Below are 25,945 nucleotides of genomic sequence, written 5' to 3' on the forward strand. Positions count from 1 at the left end.
CTAACAAAGCTTAATTTTAAGATTAGGAATTGAGTCCTAAAGTGTGACGTCACGTTGCCATGACAGCATTTTTTTCTGGTCTAAACAGTTTAAACTCATACTTCAAACATGGCGTCTTTATCGATATGCTCACTCGTTTCTTTCTTTTCTGGAGAGCGGAAATCGCTTGATCGCGGAGAAAACCACTTCAAATCCGACCATGTCCAAAGCTTTATTTATTCCAGGGGAGTCATCAAAGGTGAAGTCCAAGCAAGCATGAAAAATAAGGACTACAAAGTCACAGTAAGTTGCCAATTTGGGATCACAACACGTATGTTCAATTCGAAGAACTCCCAACCCCGATTTCACCTCCAATTTAATGTTTATATTGCGGAATATATATTGCAACTTACGTGTCTGTTTCGAATTATCTTTTTATCAGATTTATCTCGATGAAAACCTTGAAATAAAAAACACAGAATGCGAGTGTCCTCGCGGCGAGTTCAAGTGCAGTCACGCGGCAGCCATATTTATTTATGGCATCCATAACCTTAGCAGGACGGACCTGGAATGCCAATGGAAACGAAAGCGAAAGGCAGAAAGCGTACAGTCTGCAAGCCAGATGTTTCCAGCGCCACCGAAGAAGAAGGATTACAGCCCTTTGGCGCGCGATCCTAGCCGAGAAGATCGGATGTGGCTGTACAGCGAACTAAAGCGCTATGGCAAATTTTACAGGGACCTGCTGGATCTTGAGTCCCGAACCACAACCTGCTACCCCTCTCCCGATCAAGACGATTGAGGATATCATTTACTCAGAAGGTTTCCTTATGGCATCTACGAAGGAAAAACAATTATAGTACTTGATTGAGAATGCCAAAGTAGAGGAGAGAACCATAAATGTTGTGAGCACCCTCACGGCTGGCCAGCGAAACAGCCCTGCATGGCACCAAGCTCGTAGAGGCCGCCTGACTGCCAGTAATTTTGGCTCCGTCCTCCAGGCAAAAAGAGTTACACCGTCTCTTATCAAGCGACTACTTGGGGAATACAACTTGAGTGGAGTTAAAGCAATTGCATGGGGACAGGACAATGAGACTGAGGCCCTGAAATCCTTCACCAACATCAAAAACTTTACACCTGTACAGACCGGCCTTTGGCTACACGAGTCGGGAGTTCTGGGTGCTTCCCCTGATGGACTTGTGGGAGACGACTCGGTGATTGAGTGTAAGTGCCCCTACACACATCGAAATGCGACAATCAAGGAAGCTTGTGGGCACAAAGACTTTTACTTGGAGGAGAAGGAAGGGAATTATACGCTGTCTACCACACATGTTTACTGGCATCAGTGTCAAGGCCAGATGTTCCTGACAAAGCGCAAATTCTGCTCCTTTGTTGTATGGACCACAAAGGATAGTGTAGTTATCAAGATTGAACGAGATGAATCTTGGGAGCACAATATTACTATCTTGAGTGATTTTTACTTTCATCAACTATTCCCAAAGATTACCGAGGGAGAACTTTGAAAAGTGGTGCACAGATGCTGGACATAATCAGAGTGGGGGGGGGGGGGGGGGGAGTGAGAGCTAATGTAAATAGGCAGTAGCTAATGTTAAAAGGTATTTTTTTAAATTTCATACATTAATTTCTTAATATAACATTACATATTCTACACTCAGATAGAGACACAAGATAAAGAACCCACATTTTTCCATTTAGCATAGTAACTTAATAATAAATTACATTCTTCCTGAAAGCAAGCTTAAACAATTTTTTTTTTGCAACCAATGGCTACTGGTAGCTGGTAACACTTATCCTGGTTACTCAACAGGGCCCAGGTACATAAAACTTATGCCACACTTAAGTAGGCTTGCATAGCAATGCAAAGGGAAGGGGAGAGAGCCAAAACAAAATCCATGCAGCACAGGTTATTTTTTCTGACTACCTCTCACCATCCCTTAAGCTAATTGAAGTGTGGCTTTAGTTTTATACACCTGGACTCAGGCTCCCAGCTTCACAGACACAAAAGTAAAACCTTTAAGCCAGCACGACTTTCACACTTGGAACTACTGGACGAAAGAATTCCATACTGGTCACATGCCCCTGACCTGGATTTAGTTGAAATGACAATTTAAGAATGTCACTGGTTTTCATTATAATCTATTTTCACAGAACACATAGTAGTTTGTATTAATGAACATAAAGGAGATGAATATCAGAAAAATGTAAAACTGACCACATCATATTTTTGACCAAAGCTATGTCAATACCATTTGATCTGTTACAGTAGGGCTTCTAGTAATACAAAAATAATATTAAAAACTCATTGTACTATAATTTAGTTGAAAAAAAGTTCTATTCAGTCAAATTCAAAGTCTTCGCAGCCATCCTTGATCAATGGATACTGCAAATTAACAAGAGCTGAGCACAGTTGGCATAGCTTGTCAGCATGGCACCTCAAAAATGCTGGGATGAAGCCAAGGATGCGAAAACTCTTAAGTCTTGCATTTGCACGCTCTACGTGGATGCGACATCGAGCTATTGATTTTGTCGCCCTTGCCTCACTCTCTGTAAACTTTCCATTGTTGAGAAATGGTGGTATGTTCACTGAAACACCTCTTGGAACTACATCGCTGATGAGAAAACCTTTGTCTGCCAGAACAAGATCACCAGCACTCAAATGTTTACAAAACCCAGACTCTTTAACCATGACCTTGTCACTGACTGAGCCAGGAAAAAGATCACTAACATAGGTTATAACTCCATTTGGGGCAACCCCTATAATGACTTTGAAAGAGTTCATTCCCCTGTAGCTGGAATATGTAGCATTCTGCTGAGACATGAGCTTAGGTGCAGCAATTTCAATGTCTGTACAATCAATCACAATGCGGCAACTGCTGTACTCAGTGAAAGAAGATGGCAAACACATCTTGTTCTTTTCTCTAGATGGCACAGTTGTCATGATGTCTTTGAACAGGAGAGAATGCAGAACATGGACAAAAGTTAGTACTATGTTAGCAACAGTTGCAACACTGCATGAAAACAACTGGGCTAAATGTAGATTGGTATAATTTTGTTTCAGTTTCATCAGAGTAATCAATAAATATCTGGTCCTCAAGTGTGATCGCCTCAACCTTCCATCCAGCATAATAGTTTATTTCACCCTTGAATCTTGAAACATATCCCACAACAATATCAAAAACATCCTTAGTGGGTAGACCTGTCTCCATCCGTATCACCTCAGGGCTCAAGCTCTTAGCAGAGTAGTGTGCACTATAGTAACTTGACACTTCCTTGTGTTTAGCAAGTTCTGTTGAAGTCATATCAAGCTCTATTGACAGCAGAGCTTCTTTGGAACTTGTCCTTTCCTCTTGTGAGCATTCAGTGGAACATGGTTCAGAGTTCTCTTTAATCTCTTCAAGCACAGATGCTACAGTTGGTAATTTCGTGGGCTCGGCAGACACTTTCCGTTTTTTCTTGGGGGTAGGTGTACTGGGAGGTGTTGGTCCTGTACCTGGCAGCAAGTCCAAACTATCAAACAGCTTGTGCCTGTTTCTGTCACTGATGGTTGGCATATTTTCTTTTCGCCCATCTTTAAAGTGACAACTGCAAAGTCGCGAATGTTTGCTGGGCTTTCTATCTCCTCTCCTATAACAGAAAAAGACAGAAGCAGTTACTATACTTGCGCTTAAAAAACCCAAAGTTTAGTTGGTCACATGCTTAACCTTGTAGTCTAAGACGTGAATGCGAAGCGAGTATTTCTCTGAGCTTGTTACTTAATACTAGTTAGTGTAAAAGCTTTGATACTCACAACTATCATATAGTTTTTTAGTAACTAAATAATCTTAGATCAAGACTGAAGACAAGGAAAGGCAAAGCCGCGAGAAAAGAAATAAGACAAGAAAGAGAAACAGCTAATCGTGAATCAGTTTGAGATAAAAAAAAAAACAGCTATTTCTAATCGATGGTACAGCATCGAAATATATATTTTTCGAAAAATACTCACCTTACAAATGATATCCACTTATCATAGAGTGTTTTATGTTTTTTCTGGTCTGGAAACGAAAAGAATCGGCAGCAGTGGCTTTCAGATGTGTGATTGCAATCTGGATGAAAACACTGGCCCATCGCAAACTTCGTCTCCGTGGCGTTTTGACTCGAATTATTGCTCACCAGGTGCTTTTGTCCGCTTATTATACTCTTCAATAGTAAGGCCAAAGGTTATCTTGATTCTCTTTATCTTATTTCTATTATTGGAGGATAAAATGCGCTATTATAGCTCTTGAAGTGTTCGAGGTCAACGACAATGTGTCACGCTAGGGACGCCATATTGGTTTGTTTAGACCACAGAATTCCGGTGCTATGGAAACGTGACGTAAGCACTTTAGGACTCTATATCGTAAGTCGACTGTAGCCTAGCAACATTCCTCACAACAATTTTATGAGAACAACTGAAGGACGCGGTCACGATAACTCACACCTACGGCGAAATCATTAGACTGAGAGCGTGAAAGACGAGAAGATAATATTTCATCACGAGACTTCGTACTCCATTTCTTCAGGTTTTAATAATAATAATAATAATAATAATAATAATAATAATATGTATGATAATAATAATAATAATAATAATAATAATAATAATAATAATTTACATTTATATAGCGCAGACCTCTATATGAATATATTCAGTCGCGCTTCACAATATCGTAAGATAAAATTATGGCAAAAGTAACTGAGATATATGAGGCAATACTCTACTTTTAGGTGATCATGACAGAGAACTATATAGTAAGTATGTTAAATGTACAGTGTATATGTGTGTGACACGTCGAGGCATGCAAGCATTCTGCACATTACTGTGGTCAACCAAGTCGAGGGTTTCTGAAGGGTAAATATATGTAGAATGATTATTCGCTTTTTCTTAGTCTGACATTTTATTGGAATGGAATCTATGGATCTATTATCATTGCCTTGGAAGACAGGAAGGAAATACATCTCATACGACAATTTTTTACTGGGTTGTAGTGAAATGACGCAGCTTTCTATGTCTCTAAAAAATGTTTATTTTTTTGGTAAATAATTTGGCGACAATCCATTACTATTGTCAGAAAAGTGACGTCAGTCTTGTAACCTTGCAACGCGAAATTAAGGGTGGTCTTTACGATATTCTGGGTTTGTAAAAGAATAGGCTAATATCGACGCGATACGAAGGTGTGACGACTAGAATAAAGATAGAATAAAAAACTACGCGAGTGACTAGTGTTGCTGTACTGGGATTTCCAACACTAACTGGCACCTCCGACGGGACTGAGATCGAGACATGGAACTGGAGGCATTACAGAAGGATTTGGACGCAAAACTCAAGCTTTTGGCGTACAAGCAAATAAAGGGAAAGGGCATTGTGGACAAGGCAAACGCGACTTCTATTGGGAGACACCGTGACTCGTTGGTGTGTTAAGCAAAAGAAGCGGACGAGATCAAATTAAAGATCGAAGAGAAGAAGATTGCAAAAGGTGAGCAAATGGACGAGGTATGTGCATGGAGCAATGAAATGGATAAAGTTATTGAGGGTGTAGATGCGGAGATCGAATACTTTGGGAAGTGTCTGGGGGAGGTGAAGAAAAAAACGCAAATGGCCGAAAAAGAAAGCGAGAAAGCGACAATCGCGATGGAGAGAGAGGAGCAACTCGCGTTTGAAAAGGCACAATGGGAAATGAAGCTTGATTACGAAACAAAAATCAGAAGAATTAGGTAGCAAAAAAGGGAAAGGGTTATTAGGCGATTTCGGAATGCACGCAAAGTTGCCAAAGCTATGAATAATGAAGTTTGATGGGTCCTTCGAACAATGGCTCTCTTTTTGGAACAAATTTTCCGCGGGAATAGACGCGACAGATCGGTCAGCAGTGACCAAGCTCGCTTATCTAAACGAAGTCCTTGTTACAAAGGTACGAGCGGACATAGATGGACTCCCGTTCAATCTTGAGGGGTACGAAAGGGCGAAGGCCATCCTAGAATCGGAGTACGGGAAAACGTCAGAAATTGTAAATGCATATGTAAACAACATCATGGGTTTGCCTACCATCACAAGCGCCAGTCCAAAAGAGATTAATGAGTTTTACAAAAAGTATCTGTTCAATGTACAAAGCTTACAGACGCTCGGGAAGTTACGTGAAGTCTCCGGAAATGTGAGGGCGGTGTTAGACAAACTGAAAGGAATAAAGGGAGACTTAGTCCGGGGACACGAAGATTGGCGAGACTGGGATTTCGCTAAACTGATTCAGGCAATTAAAAGTTGCAGAGACATAAATTCAGAAGGAGAGGAAAGCGATGGTGCGAGTGTGTCCAAGAGGAAGAATGATCGCAACGACTGGAATGCACGCGTTCCGCCGCCACGCGGAAGGTCTAATCAGGTCCAACAACAAGCAAGTGGAAGACAGATGCGCGGGTGCGTCTATTGCGATGACACCAATCACACATCCGCTAATTGCACCAAAGTTGTCGCGGTCGGAGACCGCAAACGAATTCTGAGCCAAAAACAGTTGTGTTTTAATTGTACAAGTGACAAACACAGAGCAGACAGCTGTAGAAGCCGCGGGTGTCATAACTGTCGACGCAGACATCGCACGTCAATATGTGATCACCCACCAAGCGGTCACACAACGAGAGGAAGATTCGTGACGGCACAAAACAAAGGAACAGAGAGAGTCGTGTATCCCGTTGTTGTCGTAGAAGTAAATGGAATCAAGTGCCGCGCACTCCTAGACACTGGGGCAGGCAGCTCATACGCGTCGTCAGCTATCCTTGAACACCTGGGAAACAAACCGCTACGAGAAGAATTCAAGTGCATAGAGATGATGCTTGGGTCAACAAACAAGGTCATCGGAATTCATAGCGTGACGATTGGCAGTCTCGACGGAAAATTCCGATTGGAAACGGAAGTCACCAGAGTAGACCGTAGTACATTGCTATCACTTGACAACCCAGGATATGCTGAGATACTGGATAAATATCCCTACTTAGATGGGGTATACATGGACGACAGAGACGAGAAGCCTGAGCTACCAGTCCACATTATCCTGGGTGCGAGCGAGTAAGGGAAAATAAAGACAGAAACCATACCAAAGATCGGACGTTCAGGCGAACCTGTTGCAGAGCTAACAAAGTTCGGATGGACAATTATGTCACCAGGTAAAGAAGTTGACCTCTCTAATATGTTCTTGACACAGACGACAGCGGCAGATTACGAACAACTATGCAAATTAGATGCTCTAGGATTGCGTGACACACCAGGCGGAGATCAAGCAGATGTTTATGAAGAATTCAAGGAACAATTAACACGAGGGCCAGAGGGGTGGTACGAGACGGGGCTACCCTGGAGAGGAAACCACCCTCCACTGCCCAACCACAGAGCGGGAAGTTTGAAGCGATTGGAAAGTACCATTCGGAAACTGGAGAAGAACGGAATACTCCAGAAATATGACGCCATAATTAAAGAGCAGCTTAACGAGGGAATAGTGGAGCGAGTGTCAGGCCCACCAGTGGGAAAGGAGTTCTATATTCCACATAAAGCAGTGGTGAGAGAGGCTGCAGAGAGTACCAAACTTCGAATCGTGTACGACGCCTCAGCCCGACAGTGGAGTCCCCTGGTGAGTCTCTTAGCGAAGATACTACATTCGCAAAGGAACAGTTGGGTGCACCTCAAGAAGGAGGGGGATCTATTCCCGGGTTTCCATGGAACAAGCGACAAGATACCATTAAAATAAATTTCCCAACTGACCGCACCCAAGTGACAAAGAGAGGGATACTAGCGAAGATAGCAAGAGTGTATGACCCGTTAGGGCTCGCAGCGCCTATGACATTGAGTGGAAAACTACTATACCGAGACGCATGTGATTTGAAAGTCGGATGGGATGCTCAACTTCCTGGTCAACTGGGAACCAAGTGGTCAAGATGGGAAGCACAGCTACCAGTGAGCATTTCCGTACCCAGAGCCATACCTCAACACTTTGAAGAGATCAGCAACATTGAGCTACATTGTTTCGGCGACGCAAGCGGACAAAGGCGTTTCTGCGGCAGTGTACGGTGTCATATCTCAACCATCCGGTGATAGTGTTGGGCTGATAGCAGCCAAAGCTAGACTGGCGAAGCTAGGTCTCACCATTCCCCGCCTCGAGTTGGTCTCAGGTCACATGGCGACCAATCTCATTGTGAACGTTAAGGAAGCATTAGAGGGTTCCCAGTTGGAAATATGTTCTGCTGGTTGGACAGCAGCGTTACGTTACATTGGATCAAGGGAGCAGGGAGTTACAAGCAGTTCGTAAGCAATCGAGTGCAGAAAATCCAGCAACACCCAGAAGTAAACTGGCCTCATGTGGGTACAAAAGACAACCCAGCTGACCTTGGCAGTCGGAGCGGAAGCGTGGAAAATGAAGAGCTATGGTGGAGAGGGCCTGAGTGGCTACTAGACCGAGAGCGATGGCCAGCCGATATTAAGACAACGGCCACACCAGACAGTCAGGCGGAAGCAAAAGTGATATGGGAAGTGTTCGCTGTAGCACAAGCTAAGACAGACATCCTAGACGCCTTGCTGATCAAGTTCAACTTATGGAAAACCCTAAGGGTTTGTGCGTGGGTGACACGTTTCATGCATAACCTACGGAGCGAAAAGACGAGAAGATCTAATGGACCACTCACGACAGAGGAGATCGAGATGCAGCGACACCTGTGGCTAAAGCGAGCACAGGTGAATTTGAAGAGAGAAGAGCGGTTCGAAGATCATTGTGTACAGCTGAACCTACAAGAAAACGCAGATGGGTTACTGGAATGCCGAGGACGGATTCAGGGAGACTATCCCATTTACTTGCCTGAGTCTCATCCGTTCGCGGAGAAGATGGTTGCAGACGCGCATATCAGGACACTCCACGGGGGAGTGAGCCTCACAATGGCAAAGATTCGTGAAAGGTACTGGGTTCCCAGGTTGCGACGCCTTGCAAAAAGAGTCGTTAAAGCCTGTAACGGCTGCAAGCGGTTCCGCGTCACAGCGTTCGCGGCTCCGCTGCCAGGACAGCTACCAAGGGATCGTACCGAAGGAGAAAATGCGTTCCAAGTAGTCGGAGTGGATTTCGCCGGACCACTGAAGTATAGAAAGGGGAGGAATCATGAAGGCAAAGCTTACATAACGCTTTACGCCTGTAGCCTGACCAGAGGTATTTACCTTGAGCTACTACCCAGCCTAGCAACGGGAGAATTCCTTCGATGCCTGAAACGGTTTATCGCCCGACGTGGCCGACCAGAGAAGATTTACTCAGAGAACGGGAGTACCTTCGTGGCGGCAGCTTAGTGGCTGAAACAAGTGATGACTGACGAACGCCTCAACGAATTCCTCTCCCGTCAGGAAATCAAGTGGCAATTCAACCTGAGCAGAGCACCCTGGTGGGGAGGGCAGTTCGAGAGAATGGTTGGATTGGTGAAGAGAAGTCTACAGAAGACCATTGGAAACGGGTTCCTAACGTGGAACGAGTTAGAGGAGGTTATACTAGACGTAGAGGTTGCAGTCAACAACCGACCTTCAAGTTACGTGGAGGACGATGTGCAGCTACCGATCTTGACCCCCCGCTCCCTGTGGGGGGTTCATTCTACTTATGAACTGAACATCTGCCAGTATGGCTACTGATTGATCAATGATTAGTGTGATTAGGAAATCGATTGAGAACTCTAGATGATAGATTCGTTCATAAAATTTAAGGGAAAAGGTTCATTTCTCGACAGACATTTGCTCTCCGAGACAAATGGGGGGAGGGTGTCGAAAAAGTGACGTCAGCCTTGTAACCTCGCAACGCGAAACCAAGGGTGGTCTTTACGAAACAGAAAAGCTTTTACAAAAGAAACAGAAACTCTATTATATTCCCTTCTCGTTCTTAATTACTAGAGGACCATATTTACGCGACTTAATGAGTGAAAAACCGGTTAGCCGAACTTAACAGCAAAAAGTACAGTTTTCACACTTTTACAGTTTTGTTCCTCTCTGCTTTCAATTTTATTGACTTTAACTTAGATGAAGATTTTCTGAAGAATGCACTAAGCCTTGTAAATAAAGACGAGATGGAAACCTTTCAGCACCTTTGAACGCAACCCCCTGGGGAGATATGAAACAAGAATGTTGTTTCAACATTGCTCAGAACACGGCAGAAGTCTGAGAAACCCTGAAACTCGGTGTCTGATATATAATCTTAATTTGCTCGGCTTTATTTCGAAAGAATTATTTTACCATTCTTGCATGATCTCGATGCCTGCCAAAGCGGTTTGGCAAAATGAAAGCAAACTGTCAATGTGTTCAACAAAAATAAGAAACGAAATTTATCGATGAAGAAAATATTGCTGATTGACTTACATCTACGTATCCTGCACCAGAGGCATATCCTGTCACGGCTATGTCATAATTGACCATGTTTTTGCCATCAGCTGTTGTGGTAAATCCTACAGCACACCAACCGGTTGTTTTACAGGTCATCTTGAACATCAGTGTGCTGTTGCTGTAGGTCCATTCGAGTTTGAATGAGCCATCGGGAGACATGACACTTGCGTATTTTGGAGGAGCCATTGGAGTCGTAGGAGCCACCGATTCTTTTATCGACATCATTGTTGCCGATGGTTGTATGGCTGTTGTTGATGGCAACGGCGGAGGTTCGTTCGCTAAAGAAATCAAGTTATATCTCCCATCCAATATTTTGGTCTTGTCGTGTTTTGACAAACCATTATTGTTCGCATCACTGGTGGCTTTCGAGGCGAATATCACTTTAACTTCGGTGGTATTCTGCACAAAGGAAAAAATGAATAAAACAAAGAAAAAATTGCAAAAAGATGGGTTTTCCTCAGTTTCGAAGGGGGTGGGGGGACGGGGTGTTAGTTGGTTTGAGAACAGATGCTGGGGATGAATCGTTCAATGGGGATCTGTTAGACATGTTCCCTAGGAATATCTTTCTTCCATATTTTATGTAGAAAATTCTTTGGATAGGGTGAATGGGGGGGGGGGGGGGGTCTAAGATACCCGTTTTCTTCCCACCTGAAGGATCTCCGGTGAAGGATTTCCGCTGCGAACAACTCGGCCTTTCGGCATGAAAAGATATCATATCGACTTAAAACTAGAAAAGGCCAATTTCGAGCAGTGTTGTCATCTTTACGCTACTAAATCGTATCATTAATACCTTAAATTGGACGTCTTCAGCATCTCCCGTCTCAGCATCCCTGTAAAACTCCACAGTGGTTTTCCCACCAGCTTCAGAGGCTGATATGAGTTTGTAACTTTGTATTCCATCTTTTTTCGGTGGTCCCGGCCCTCGGCTCCAGTAATCCTGTGAAAAGAAAGTCCAACCGCCTCAGGTTTACCATAAAGCGTCAAAGTGAAAAACACCACCGTTTATAATTTGAACCTAAATTTTTATATAGAAAATTTGTCGATTGAGTATCGTAGATCCAAACCCAACGTACTCAGGGCAGCCAATCAGAAAAAGTAGGAGCGATGATAACTCAAAATAAACCATATATGGTCAGGTACAAGCGCAAGCGCGGGAAAAAAAAAAGCGAGTGTCCGAGTCATGATCGGTTTTAATTTTGCATCTGATTGGTTGAAAGGGTAGCGGAAGTAATCTACACCAGTCACGTACAGATCATTTCCTAGAAAATTAACCAACAGTGAGTGACGGGGAAACTTGTTTGCCTAACAAAGCTTAATTTTAAGATTAGGAATAATCTTAAAATTAATTTTAAGATTAGGAATAATCGACTGTAGCCTAGCAACATTCCTCACAACAATTTGATGAGAACAACTGAAGGACGCGGTCACGATAACTCACACCTACAGCGAAATCACCTGACTGAGAGCGTGAAAGACGAGAAGATAATATTTTATCACGAGAATTCGTACTCCATTTCTTCAGGTTTTAATAATAATAACAATAATAATTTACATTTATATGGTGCAGACCTCTATATGAATATATTCAGTCGCGCTTCACAATATCGTAAGATAAAATTATGGCAAGAGTAACTGAGATATAACAGAGAATACTCTACTTTTAGGTGATCATGAGAGAGAACTATATACTAATTATGTTAAATGTACTGTGTATATGTGTGTGACACGTCGAGGCATGCAAGCATTCTACACATTACTGTAGTCAACCAAGTCGAGGGTTTCTGAAGGGTAAATATATGTAGAATGATTATTCGCTTTTTCTTAGTCTGACATTTTATTTGAATGGAATCTATGGATCTATTATCATTGCCTTGGAAGACAGGAAGGAAATACATCTCAGACGACAATTTTTTACTGGGCTGTGGTCAAATGACGCAGCTTTTTTTGTCTCTAAACAATGTTAAATTTTTTGGTAAATAATTTGGGGACAATCCGTTACTATCACACTAATTTGCTCACCATAAAAAACTAATTTGCCTACCATAGTTTTTTTTTTTTCAACCTGTTACTTGAAATCTCTTTTGGCACGACTACCTCAAGTTGAATACGAGGGAATTATGCGTTCTTAAGAAAATGTTAAATACGGCTGGCAATATTAGAATAACAAAAGAAACAGAAACTCTATTATATTCCCTTCTCGTAATTAATTACTAGAGAACCATATTTACGCGACTTAATGAGTGAAAAACCGGTCAGCCGAACCTAACAGCAAAAAGTACAGTTTTCACACTTTTACAGTTTTGTTTCTCTCGTCTGTCAATTTTATTGACTCTAACTTAGACGAAGATTTTGAGAAACCCTGAAATTCGGTGTCTGATATATAATCTTGATTTGCTCAGCTTTATTTCGAAAGAATTATTTTACCATTCTTGCATGATCTCGATGCCTGCCAAAGCGGTTTGGCAAAATGAAAGCAAACTGTCAATGTGTTCAACAAAAATAAGAAACGAAATTTATCGATGAAGAAAATATTGCAGATTGACTTACATCTACGTATCCTGCACCAGAGGCATATCCTGTCACGGCTATGTCATAATTGACCATGTTTTTGCCATCAGCTGTTGTGGTAAATCCTACAGCACACCAACCGGTTGTTTTACAGGTCATCTTGAACATCAGTGTGCTGTTGCTGTAGGTCCATTCGAGTTTGAATGAGCCATCGGGAGACATGACACTTGCGTATTTTGGAGGAGCCATTGGAGTCGTAGGAGCCACCGATTCTTTTGTCGACATCATTGTTGCCGATGGTTGTATGGCTGTTGTTGATGGCAACGGCGGAGGTTCGTTCGCTAAAGAAATCAAGTTATATCTCCCATCCAATATTTTGGTCTTGTCGTGTTTTGACAAACCATTATTGTTCGCATCACTGGTGGCTTTCGAGGCGAATATCACTTTAACTTCGGTGGTATTCTGCAAAAAGGAAAAAAATGAATAAAACAAAGAAAATATTGCAAAAAGATGGGTTTTCCTCAGTTTCGAAGGGGGTAGGGGGACGGGCTGGTAGGTGGTTTGAGAACAGATGCTGGGGATGAATTGTTCAATGGGGATCTGTGAGACATGTTCCATAAGAATATCTTTCTTCCATATTTTCTGTAAAAAATTCTTTGGATAGGGTGGGGGTGGGGGGTCTAAGACTCTCGTTTTCTTCCCCCCTTAAGGAATTCCGCTGAAGGATTTCCACTGCGAACAACTCGGCCTTTCGGCATGAAAAGATATCATATCGACTTAAAACTAGAAAAGGCCAATTTAGAGCAGTGTTGTCATCTTTACGCTACTAAATCGTATCATTAATACCTTAAATTGGACGTCTTCAGCATCTCCCGTCTCAGCATCCCTGTAAAACTCCACAGTGGTTTTCCCACCAGCTTCAGAGGCTGATATGAGTTTGTAACTTTGTATTCCATCTTTTTTCGGTGGTCCCGGCCCTCGGCTCCAGTAATCCTGTCAAAAGAAAGTCCAAACGCCTCAGGTTTACCATAAAGCGTCAAAGTTAAAAATGCCACCGTTTATAATTTGATCCTAAATTTTTATATGGAGAATTTGTCGATTGAGTAGAACCAAATCCAACGTAGTTAGGGCAGCCAATCAGCAAAAGTAGGAGCGATGATAACTCAAAATAAACCGTATATGGTGAGCTACAAGCGCAAGCGCGGGAAAAAAAAAAGGGAGTGTCCAAGTCATGATCGGTTTTAATTTTGCATCTGATTGGTTGAAAGGGTAGCGGAAGTAATCTACACCAGTCACGTACAGATCATTTCCTAGAAAATTAACCAACAGTGAGTGACGGGGAATCTTGTTTGCCTACCAAAGCTTAATTTTAAGATTAGGAATATCGTAAGTCGACTGTAGCCTAGCAACATTCCTCACAACAATTTCAGGAGAACAACTGAAGGACGCGGTCACGATAACTCACACCTACGGCGAAATCACCAGACTGAGAGCGTGAAAGACGAGAAGATAATATTTTATCATGAGAATTCGTACTCCATTTCTTCAGGTTTTAATCTTAATAATAATAATAATAATAATACGTAGGATAATAATAATAATAATAATGATAATAATAATAATACACAGGGTACCCGCCTGGATTGGTAAAGTGATAAAACTCCTGAGCGTAAGCTGGAATACCAAGATCGTAGCGACTACAAAGCAAGGAAGCGAAACGTCTACCACCATCAGATTTCACAAGGGACTGCCTGAGGGCGACGCCCTATGCCCACGCCTTTTCACACTGTGCCTTAACCCTGTTGCTTGGTTATTGAATGCTACAGAGGGATACAGACTGTCTAAGCCCTTATCAGCTCGAATAACACACTTACTTTATGTAGACGATCTGAAAGTGTTTGCTGCCTCTGAAACTAAACTAAATCAGGTACTTCGATCAACCTGCACTGCAATGCAAGATATGGGACTTCACTGGAACCCAAAAAAGTGTAGCGCTATTCATGTGCGTAGAGGTAAACAAGTCCAAGATGCCAAAGACGTCAAGCTCAACGAGACGTCAGTGGTCAAGAATCTCGAGTCAGGATCCAACAACCGCGTCCTTGCTGCAAACCAGTTTGCACTTCCAGCACTCACATACCCCATGTGGACCCAGCATTGGCCACTTGCTGAACTGCGTGACATCGACAGACAAACAAGAAAGATCATCTGCGAAAATGGAGGGCGTCATCCACTTAGCTCCATAGCGGTGCTATATCTACCTAGGGAGAAAGGAGGACGAGGACTACGAGCCCTTGAGCAAGAATATAAGCTGATCAAGATCAAAGCAGCAGTTAAGCTCTATGAAAGTCTAGACCCCAAGATGAAATCTGTGCAACAGTTTGAAGAATGTGCTATAGTCAAGGGTTTCTCCTCTCTTATCACTGACTCGAAGAAGTTTGCACAAGAACTGGATATAACTCTGAACTTGAATACCACTGAACCACCATGTAGCCCAACAGAAGAACCAGAGAAAGCTATCAAAGATATGCACACCAAGAAGCATATAAAGAGAGTTGTAGATGAGAAACTAGTCAAAAAAGTCGAAGATCAACAGTGGCAAGGAAGTCTTTTAAAAGCAAGATGGCAAGATGATCAACTGAGCCTTGAAAATTGTTTTGCATGGCTTAATAAATGGCAATGTGCTCCTACCCACTGTATCGCAGGCATCATGGAACTGTACGAACAGCTCACACCAACAAAGGTCTACATGGCCTACAAGACTGGAACAACGGACAAGAACGATGTCAAATGTAGAATGTGTGGCGAAGGTCCTGAGGACATGGCACATGTACTTGCTCGATCTCCATCATTAGCTCAGTCCAAGTACTTAGAGAGGCACAATTTTGCTTTGAAAGTGTTCTTCTTTGAGATGCTCAAAGACCTAGAGCTCGCTGGTAGTACTCCGCCGTGGTTCTCAGATGTGAAGCCCAAACCTCTTTATAAGTCACCTGATGCTGAGGCATACTGGGATGTACCAGTATATGCTGATCATACATACGTACAATCTAATCGTGGGGATGCACGTTTCACCGACCACAAAAACAAGAAGGTACTTATGGTGGATATGAGCTGCCCTTGGATCAACAACAGAGACAAGAAAGATAAAGAAAAGACCAAGAAGTATGGAGCACTTAGACTTGAACTGACGAAACAACACCCAGGATACAAGATCTCACAAGTAAACGTCATTATAGATGTACTTGGAGAATGGTCTAAAGCCATGGAAACTGAAATGAAGGGCTTCTTTGGTACAAGATACAAAGAAATATTGCTGAGAATGCAGAAAGCTGTATTAAGTAGCACTCTGAACATTGCAAGAACATTTAAACTGGTTACAGCGTAAGAATTTTAATGACATTATGATTTGGTTTTTATGTGCAGGATTTTATGGACATTTTAAGTTAAGGACATTTTAAGAACCGAACAGTAAATCATGAACATGTAAAAAAAAAAAAAGAACATCTTAGTATTGGGCCAATTGACACTTTTATCGTTTTATATTGATCATTTATATTTAAGTAGTATTAGATATTATTATAGTTAACAGTCCTGTCATGCAGATAGGTTACGAATTTTCGCCCTATCTTGCTTAGCTCACTAGCATCCAAACGTGTATACTGCATAATAATAATAATAATAAAAATAATAATTTACATTTATATAGCGCAGACCTCTATATGAATATATTCAGTCGCGCTTCACAATATCGTAAGATAAAATTATGGCAAAAGTAACTGAGATATAAGAAACAATACTCTACTTTTAGGTGATCACGACAGAGAACTATATACTAAGTATGTTAAATGTACTGTGTATATGTGTGTGACACGTCGAGGCATGCAAGCATTCTGCACATTACTGTGGTCAACCAAGTCGAGGGTTTCTGAAGGGTAAATATATGTAGAATGATTATTCGCTTTTTCTTAGTCTGACATTTTATTGGAATAGAATCTATGGATCTATTATCATAGCCTTGGAAGACAGGAAGGAAATACATCTCAGACGACAATTTTTTACTGGGTTGTGGTCAAATGACGTAGCTTTTTAGGTCTCTAAAAGTTGTTAATTTTTTTGGTAAATAATTTGGTGACAATCCCTTACTATCACACTAATTTGCTTACCATAAAAAACTAATTTGCTCACCATAGTTTTTTTGTTTTGAACCTGTTACTTGAAATTTATTTTGGCATGACTACCTCAAGTTGAATACGAGGGAACTAAGCGTTCTTAAGAAAATGTTAAATATGAGCTCCACGGCTGGCAATATTAGAATAACAAAAGAAACAGAAACTCTATTATATTCCCTTCTCGTAATTAATTACTTGGGAACCATATTTACGCGACTTAATGAGTGAAAAGCCGGGAGCAGAACCTAACAGCAAAAAGTACAGTTTTCACACTTTTACAGTTTTGTCTCTCTCTGCTTTCAATTTTATTGACTTTAACTTAGATGAAGATTTTCTGAAGAATGCACTAAGCCCTGTAAATAAAGACCAGGTGTAAAACTTTCAGCACCTTTAAACGCAACCCTCTGGGGAGATATGAAACAAGAATGTTGTTTCAACATTCCTCAGAACACGGTAGAAATCTGAAAAACCCTCAAATTCGGTGTCTGATATATAATCTTGATTTGCTCGGCCTTATTTCGAAAGAATTATTTTACCATTCTTGCATGATCTCGATGCCTGCCAAAGCGGTTTGGCAAAATGAAAGCAAACTGTCAATGTGTTCAACAAAAATAAGAAACGAAATTTATCGATGAAGAAAATATTGCAGATTGACTTACATCTACGTATCCTGCACCAGAGGCATATCCTGTCACGGCTATGTCATAATTGACCATGTTTTTGCCATCAGCTGTTGTGGTAAATCCTACAGCACACCAACCGGTTGTTTTACAGGTCATCTTGAACATCAGTGTGCTGTTGCTGTAGGTCCATTCGAGTTTGAATGAGCCATCGGGAGACATGACACTTGCGTATTTTGGAGGAGCCATTGGAGTTGTAGGAGCCACCGATTCTTTTGTCGACATCATTGTTGCCGATGGTTGTATCGCTGTTGTTGATGGCAACGGCGGAGGTTCCTTCGCTAAAGAAATCAAGTTATATCTCCCATCCAATATTTTAGTCTTGTCGTGTTTTGACAAACCATTATTGTTCGCATCACTGGTGGCTTTCGAGGCGAATATCACTTTAACTTCGGTGGTATTCTGCAAAAAGGAAAAAAATGAATAAAACAAAGGAAATATTGCAAAAAGATGGGTTTTCCTCAGTTTGGAAGGAGGTGGAGGGACGGGCTGGTAGGTGGTTTGAGAACAGATGCTGGGGATGAATCGTTCAATGGGGATCTGTTAGACATGTTCCCTAAGAATATCTTTCTGCATATTTTCTGTAGAAAATTCTTTGGATAGGGTGGCGGGGGTGTCTAAGATACTCGTTTTCTTCCCCCCTGAGGGATTTCCGCTGAAGGATTTCCGCTGCGAACAACTCGGCCTTTCGGCATGAAAAGATATCATATCGACTTAAAACTAGAAAAGGCCAATTTAGAGCAGTGTTGTCATCTTTACGCTACTAAATCGTATCATTAATACCTTAAATTGGACGTCTTCAGCATCTCCCGTCTCAGCATCCCTGTAAAACTCCACAGTGGTTTTCCCACCAGCTTCAGAGGCTGATATGAGTTTGTAACTTTGTATTCCATCTTTTTTCGGTGGTCCCGGCCCTCGGCTCCAGTAATCCTGTCAAAAGAAAGTCCAACCGCCTTAGGTTTACCATAAAGCGTCAAAGTGAAAAATGCCACCGTTTATAATTTGAACCTAAATTTTTATATAGAGAATTTGTCGATTGAGTATCGTAGAACGAAACCCAACGTAGTTAGGGCAGCCAATCAGGAAAAGTAGGAGCGATGATAACTCAAAATAAACCATATATGGTCAGCTACAGGCGCAAGCGCGGGGAAAAAAAAAGCAAGTGTCCGAGTCATGATCGGTTTTAATTTTGCATCTGATTGGTTGAAAGGGTAGCGGAAGTAATCTACACCAGTCACGTACAGATCATTTCCTAGAAAATTAACCAACAGTGAGTGACGGGGAATCTTATTTGCCTAACAAAGCTTAATTTTAAGATTAGGAATATCGTAAGTCGACTGTAGCCTAGCAACATTCCTCAGAACAATTTCATGAGAACAACTGAAGGACGCGGTCACGATAACTCATACGTACGGCAAAATCACCAGACTGAGAGCGTGAAAGACGAGAAGATAATATTTTATCATGAGAATTCGTACTCCATTTCTTTAGGTTTTAATCTTAATAATAATAATTATAATAATTATAATAATATGTGTGATAATAATAATAATAATAATTATTTACATTTATATAGCGCACACCTCTATATGAATACATTCAGTCGCGCTTCACAATATCGTAAGATAAAATTATGGCAAAAGTAACTGAGATATAAGAGCGAATACTCTACTTTTAGGTGATGACGACAGAGAACTATATACTAAGTATATTAAATGTACTGTGTATATGTGTGTGACACGTCCAGGCATGCAAGCATTCTGCACATTACTGTGGTCAACCAAGTCGAGGGTTTCTGAAGGGTAAATATATGTAGAATGATTGTTCGCTTTTTCTTAGTCTAACATTTTATTCGAATGGAATCTATGGATCTATTATCATTGCCTTGGAAGACAGGAAGGAAATACATCTCAGGCGACAATTTTTTACTGGGTTGTGGTCAAATGACGCAGCTTTTTTTGTTTCTAAAAAATGTTTATTTTTTTGGTAAATAATTTGGTGACAATCCCTTACTATCACACTAATTTGCTCACCATAAAAAACTAATTTGCTCACCATAGTTTTTTTTTTTTCAACCTGTTACTTGAAATTTATTTTGGCATGACTACCTCAAGTTGAATACGAGGGAACTAAGCGTTCTTAAGAAAATGTTAAATATGAGCTCCACGGCTGGCAATATTAGAATAACAAAAGAAACAGAAACTCTATTATACTCCCTTCTCGTAATTAATTACTAGAGAACCATATTTACGCGACTTAATCAGTGAAAAACCGTCAGCCGAACCTAACAGCAAAAAGTACAGTTTTCACACTTTTACACTTTTGTTTCTCTCTGCTTTCAATTTTATTGACTTCAACTTAGATGAAGATTTTCTGAAGAATGCACTAAGCCTTGTAAATAAAGACCAGGTGGAAACCTTTCAGCACCATTGAACGCAACCCCCTGGGGAGATATGAAACAAGAATGTTGTTTCAACATTGCTCAGAACACGGCAGAAGTCTGAGAAACCCTGAAACTCGGTGTCTGATATATAATCGTGATTTGCTCGGCTTTATTTCGAAAGAATTATTTTACCATTCTTGCATGATCTCGATGCCTGCCAAAGCGGTTTGGCAAAATGAAAGCAAACTGTCAATGTGTTCAACAAAAATAAGAAACGAAATTTATCGATGAAGAAAATATTGCTGATTGACTTACATCTACGTATCCTGCACCAGAGGCATATCCTGTCACGGCTATGTCATAATTGACCATGTTTTTGCCATCAGCTGTTGTGGTAAATCCTACAGCACACCAACCGGTTGTTTTACAGGTCATCTTGAACATCAGTGTGCTGTTGCTGTAGGTCCATTCGAGTTTGAATGAGCCATCGGGAGACATGACACTTGCGTATTTTGGAGGAGCCATTGGAGTCGTAGGAGCCACCGATTCTTTTATCGACATCATTGTTGCCGATGGTTGTATGGCTGTTGTTGATGGCAACGGCGGAGGTTCCTTCGCTAAAGAAATCAAGTTATATCTCCCATTCAATATTTTGGTCTTGTCGTGTTTTGACAAACCATTATTGTTCGCATCACTGGTGGCTTTCGAGGCGAATATCACTTTAACTTCGGTGGTATTCTGTACACAGGAAAAAAATGAATAAAACAAAGGAAATATTTGAAAAAGATGGGTTTTCCTCAGTTTCGAAGGGGTGGGGGGACGGGGTGGTAGGTGGTTTGAGAACAGATGCTGGGGATGAATCGTTCAATGGGGATCTGTTAGACATGTTCCCTAAGAATATCTTTATTCCATATTTTCTTTAGAAAATTCTTTGTATATGGATGGGGGGGGGGGGGGGGGTCTAAGATACTCGTTTTCTTCCCCCCTGAGGGATTTCCGCTGAAGGATTTCCGCTGCGAACAACTCGGCTTTTCGGCATGAAAAGATATCATATCGACTTAAAACTAGAAAAGGCCAATTTAGAGCAGTGTTGTCATCTTTACGCTACTAAATCGTATCATTAATACCTTAAATTGGACGTCTTCAGCATCTCCCGTCTCAGCATCCCTGTAAAACTCCACAGTGGTTTTCCCACCAGCTTCAGAGGCTGATATGAGTTTGTAACTTTGTATTCCATCTTTTTTCGGTGGTCCCGGCCCTCGGCTCCAGTAATCCTGTCAAAACAAAGTCCAACCGCTTTAGGTTTACCATAAAGCGTCAAAGTGAAAAATGCCACCGTTTATAATTTGAACCTAAATTTTTATATAGAGAATTTGTCGATTGAGTATCGTAGAACCAAACCCAACGTACTCAGGGCAGCCAATCAGAAAAAGTAGGAGCGATGATAACTCGAAAGAAACCATATATGGTCAGGTACAAGCGCAAGCGCGGGAAAAAAAAAAAGGGAGTGTCCAAGTCATGATCGGTTTTAATTTTGCATCTGATTGGTTGAAAGGGTAGCGGAAGTAATCTACACCAGTCACGTACAGATCATTTCCTAGAAAATTAACCAACAGTGAGTGACGGGGAAACTTGTTTGCCTAACAAAGCTTAATTTTAAGATTAGGAATATCGTAAGTCGACTGTAGCCTAGGAACATTCCTCACAACAATTTCATGAGAACAACTGAAGGACGCGGTCACGATAACTCACGCCTACAGCGAAATCACCTGACTGAGAGCGTGAAAGATAATATTTTATCACGAGAATTCGTACTCCATTTCTTCAGGTTTTAATAATAATAATAATAATAATAATAATAATAATAATTTATATAGCGCAGACCTCTATATGAATGTATTTAATCGCGCTAAACAATATCGTAAGATAAAATTATGGCAAAAGTAACTGAGATATAAGAGGCAATACTCTACGTTTAGGTGATCACGACAGAGAACTATATACTAAGTATGTTAAATGTACTGTGTATATGTGTGTGACACGTCCAGGCATGCAAGCATTCTGCACATTACTGTGGTCAACCAAGTCGAGGGTTTCTGAAGGGTAAATATATGTAGAATGATTATTCGCTTTTTCTTAGTCTAACATTTTATTTGAATGGAATCTATGGATCTATTATCATTGCCTTGGAAGACAGGAAGGAACTACATCTCAGACGACAATTTTGTACTGGGTTGTGGTCAAATGACGCAGCTTTTTTTGTTTCTAAAAAATGTTTATTTTTTTGGTAAATAACTTGGCGACTATCCATTACTATCGTCGGAAAAGTGACGTCAGCCTTGTAACATCTCAACGCGAAACCAAGGGTGGTCTTTACGATATTGTAGGTTTGTAAAAGAATAGGCTAAGATCGACGCGATACGAAGCGTGTGACGACTAGAATAAAGATAGAAAAAAAAAACTACGCGAGTGACTAGTGTTGCTGTACTGGGATTTCCAACACTAAGTGGGACCTCCGACGGGACTGAGATCGAGACATGGAACTGGAGGCATTAGAGAAGGACTTGGACGCAAAACTCAAGCTTTTGGCGTACAAGCAAGAAAAGGGAAAGGGCATTGTGGACAAGGCAAACGCGACATCTATTGGGAGACACCGTGACGCGTTGGTGTGTTTAGCAAAAGAAGCGGACGAGATCAAATTAAAGATCGAAGAGAAGAAGACTGCAAAGGGTGAGCAAATGGACGAGGTATGTGCATGGAGCAATGAAATAGATAAAGTTATTGAGGGTGTAGACGCGGAGATCGAATACCTTGGGAAGTGTTTGGGGGAGGTGAAGAAAAGATCTCAAGTGGCCGAAAATGAAAGCGAGAAAGCGACAATCGCGATGGAGACAGAGGGGCAACTCGCGTTTGAAAAGGCACAATGAGATATGAAGCTTGATTACGAAAAAAATCCGAAGAATTAGGTAGCAAAAAAGGAAAGGGTTATCAGGCGATTCCGGAATGCACGCAAAGTTGCCAAAGCTATGAATAACGAAGTTTGATGGGTCCTTCGAACAATGGCTCTCGTTTTGGAACAAATTTTCCGCGGAAATAGACGCGACAGATCTCTCAGCAGTGACCAAATTCGCTTATCTAAAGGAACTCCTTGTTACAAAGGTACGAGCGGACATAGATGGACTCCCGTTCAATCTTGAGGGGTACGAAAGGGCGAAGGCCATCCTAAAATCGGAGTACGGGTAAACGTCAGAAATTGTAAATGCATATGTAAACAACATCATGGGTTTGCCTACCATCACAAGCGCCAGTCCAAAAGAGATTAATGAGTTTTACAAAAAGCTTCTGTTCAATGTACAAAGCTTAGAGATGCTCGGGAAGTTACGTGAAGTCTCCGGAAATGTGAGGGCGGTGTTAGACAAACTGAAAGGAATAAAGGGAGACTTAGTCTGGGGACACGAAGATTGGCGAGACTGGGATTTCGCTAAACTGATTCAGGCAATTAAAAGTTGCAGAGACATAAATTCAGAAGGAGAGGAAAGCGATGGTGCGAGTGTGTCCAAGAGGAAAAATGATCGCAACGACTGGAATGCACGCGTTCCGCCGCCACGCGGAAGGTCTTATCAGGTCCAACAACAAGCAAGTGGAGGACAGATGCGCGGGTGCGTCTATTGCGATGACACCAATCACACATCCGCTAATTGCACCAAAGTTGTCGCGGTCGGAGACCGCAAACGAATTCTGAGCAAAAAACAGTTGTGTTTTAATTGTACAAGTGAAAAACACAGAGCAGACAACTGTAGAAGCCGCGGGTGTCATAACTGTCGACGCAGACATCACACGTCAATATGTGATCACCCACCAAGCGGTCACACAAAGAGGGGAAGATTTATGACGGCACAAAACAAAGGAACAGAGAGAGTCGTGTATCCCGTTGTTGTCGTAGAAGTAAATGGAATCAAGTGTCGCGCACTCCTAGACACTGGGGCAGGCAGCTCATACGCGTCGTCAGCTATTCTTGAACACCTGGGAAACAAACCGCTACGAGAAGAATTCAAGTGCATAGAGATGATGCTTGGGTCAACAAACAAGGTCATCGGAATTCATAGCGTGACGACTGGCAGTCTCGACGGAAAATTCTGATTGGAAACGGAAGTCACCAGAGTAGACCGTAGTACATTGCTATCACTTGACAACCCAGGATATGCTGAGATACTGGATAAATATCCCTACTTAGATGGGGTATACATGGACGACAGAGACGAGAAGCCTGAGCTACCAGTCCACATTATCCTGGGTGCGAGCGAGTAAGCGAAAATAAAGACAGAAACCATACCAAAGATCGGACGTCCCGGCGAACCTTTTGCAGAGCTAACAAAGTTCGGATGGACAATTATGTCACCAGGTAAAGAAGTTGACCTCTCTAATATGTTCTTGACACAGACGACAGCGGCAGATTACGAACAACTATGCAAAGTAGATGCTCTAGGATTGCGTGACACACCAGGCGGAGATCAAGCAGATGTTTATGAAGAATTCAAGGAACAATTAACACGAGGGCCAGAGGGGTGGTACGAGACGGGGCTACCCTGGAGAGGAAACCACCCTCCACTGCCCAACCACAGAGCGGGAAGTTTGAAGCGATTGGAAAGTACCATTCGGAAACTGGAGAAGAACGGAATACTCCAGAAATATGACGCCATAATTAAAGAGCAGCTTAACGAGGGAATAGTGGAGCGAGTGTCAGGCCCACCAGTGGGAAAGGAGTTCTATATTCCACATAAAGCAGTGGTGAGAGAGGCTGCAGAGAGTACCAAACTTCGAATCGTGTACGACGCCTCAGCCCGAGCTTCAGAGAAGGCTCCTTCTCTCAACGAGTGCCTTCACGCGGGACCTCCGTTGCAGAACAAGCTTTGGGCTGTTCTTGTCCGTGCACGTTTCCACCCAGTCGCGTTAACAGGTGATATCAAGCAAGGGTTCTTACAAGTACGAATACGGGAAGAAGACAGGGATGCCATGAGATTCCACTGGATCACGGACTTGCAATCCAGGCGAGTGGAAATACTTAGATTCACGAGATCTCTGTTTGGTTTGGCGCCATCCCCGTTTCTTCTTGGGGGAGTTATCAAACAACACCTGGAAGCCTGTCGTAGAGAGAATCCGGACCTGGTGAGGGAAATTGAGAAGAGTCTATACGTCGATGACCTTATCAGCGGCGGACCCACCGTAAAAGCTGCCCGTGAAGTCAAAGCAGGCGTTACCCATGTCTTTAACCAAGCTTCATTCAAGCTGCACAAGTGGCATTCAAATGTTCCGGCAGTGGAGTCCCCTGGTGAGTCTCTTAGCGAAGATACTACATTCGCGAAAGAACAGTTGGGTGCACCTCAAGAAGGAGGGGGATCTATTTTAGGGCTTCCATGGAACAAGCGACAAGATACCATTAAAATAAATTTCCCAACTGACCGCACCCAAGTGACAAAGAGAGGGATACTAGCGAAGATGGCAAGAGTGTATTACCCGTTAGGGCTCGCAGCGCCTATGACATTGAGTGGAAAACTACTATACCGAGACGCATGTGATTTGAAAGTCGGATGGGATGCTCAACTTCCTGGTCAACTGGGAACCAAGTGGTCAAGATGGGAAGCACAGCTACCAGTGAGCATTTCCGTACCCAGAGCCATACCTCAACACTTTGAAGAGATCAGCAACATTGAGCTACATTGTTTCGGCGACGCAAGCGGACAAAGGCGTTTCTGCGGCACTGTACGGTGTCATATCTCAACCATCCGGTGATAGTGTTGGGCTGATAGCAGCCAAAGCT

The 25,945-nt window shown here is 42.1% G+C and overlaps 4 protein-coding genes and 4 pseudogenes across 4 annotated transcripts; 7 read left to right on the forward strand and 1 right to left on the reverse strand.

The window, feature by feature from the left end:
• The first annotated feature begins 27 nt into the window (after positions 1 to 27).
• Positions 28 to 2,310, forward strand: LOC148743350 (uncharacterized). The gene is made up of 2 exons (XM_088726031.1): positions 28 to 282; positions 422 to 2,310. Exons 1-2 carry the CDS (start codon positions 109 to 111, stop codon positions 776 to 778), a joined length of 531 nt encoding a protein of 176 aa, XP_088582157.1. The 5' UTR covers positions 28 to 108; the 3' UTR covers positions 779 to 2,310.
• On the reverse strand, positions 1,581 to 4,547 carry LOC148743351 (uncharacterized). Its single transcript, XM_088726006.1, has 2 exons — positions 3,980 to 4,547; positions 1,581 to 3,621 (listed from the first exon to the last, which is right to left on the reverse strand). Exons 1-2 carry the CDS (start codon positions 4,099 to 4,101, stop codon positions 2,988 to 2,990), a joined length of 756 nt encoding a protein of 251 aa, XP_088582132.1. The 5' UTR covers positions 4,102 to 4,547; the 3' UTR covers positions 1,581 to 2,987.
• Positions 4,548 to 5,765: 1,218 nt separating this feature from the next.
• LOC148743352 (uncharacterized) lies at positions 5,766 to 7,070 on the forward strand (annotated as a pseudogene).
• Positions 7,071 to 7,154: 84 nt separating this feature from the next.
• Positions 7,155 to 7,739, forward strand: LOC148743353 (uncharacterized). The gene has a single exon (XM_088751005.1). The coding sequence runs from the start codon at positions 7,155 to 7,157 to the stop codon at positions 7,737 to 7,739; it is 585 nt and encodes a 194-aa protein (XP_088607131.1).
• A 426-nt stretch (positions 7,740 to 8,165) lies between these two features.
• Positions 8,166 to 9,649, forward strand: LOC148743354 (uncharacterized; annotated as a pseudogene).
• Positions 9,650 to 14,996: 5,347 nt separating this feature from the next.
• On the forward strand, positions 14,997 to 16,307 carry LOC148743355 (uncharacterized). Its single transcript, XM_088725918.1, has one exon. The coding sequence runs from the start codon at positions 15,039 to 15,041 to the stop codon at positions 16,278 to 16,280; it is 1,242 nt and encodes a 413-aa protein (XP_088582044.1). The 5' UTR covers positions 14,997 to 15,038; the 3' UTR covers positions 16,281 to 16,307.
• Positions 16,308 to 23,130: 6,823 nt separating this feature from the next.
• Positions 23,131 to 23,978, forward strand: LOC148743356 (uncharacterized; annotated as a pseudogene).
• On the forward strand, positions 23,907 to 25,917 carry LOC148743357 (uncharacterized; annotated as a pseudogene).
• Positions 25,918 to 25,945: the final 28 nt, after the last annotated feature.

The sequence above is a fragment of the Stylophora pistillata genome, chromosome 1 (genome assembly GCF_964205215.1).
Source record: "Stylophora pistillata chromosome 1, jaStyPist1.2, whole genome shotgun sequence".
Lineage (NCBI taxonomy): Eukaryota > Metazoa > Cnidaria > Anthozoa > Scleractinia > Pocilloporidae > Stylophora > Stylophora pistillata.

Excerpts from the sequence above, each read along its gene's own strand:
- LOC148743351 (XM_088726006.1), bottom strand. The coding sequence starts at position 4,101 with ATGGGCCAGTGTTTTCATCCAGATTGCAATCACACATCTGAAAGCCAC. Across the intron at positions 3,622-3,979 it reads AAGTGGATATCATTTGTAAG|GAGAGGAGATAGAAAGCCCA; the intron begins GTGAGTATTTTT and ends TTTCTGTTATAG.
- LOC148743355 (XM_088725918.1), top strand. The coding sequence starts at position 15,039 with ATGTGGACCCAGCATTGGCCACTTGCTGAACTGCGTGACATCGACAGA.
- LOC148743353 (XM_088751005.1), top strand. The coding sequence starts at position 7,155 with ATGTCACCAGGTAAAGAAGTTGACCTCTCTAATATGTTCTTGACACAG.
- LOC148743350 (XM_088726031.1), top strand. The coding sequence starts at position 109 with ATGGCGTCTTTATCGATATGCTCACTCGTTTCTTTCTTTTCTGGAGAG. Across the intron at positions 283-421 it reads ATAAGGACTACAAAGTCACA|ATTTATCTCGATGAAAACCT; the intron begins GTAAGTTGCCAA and ends TCTTTTTATCAG.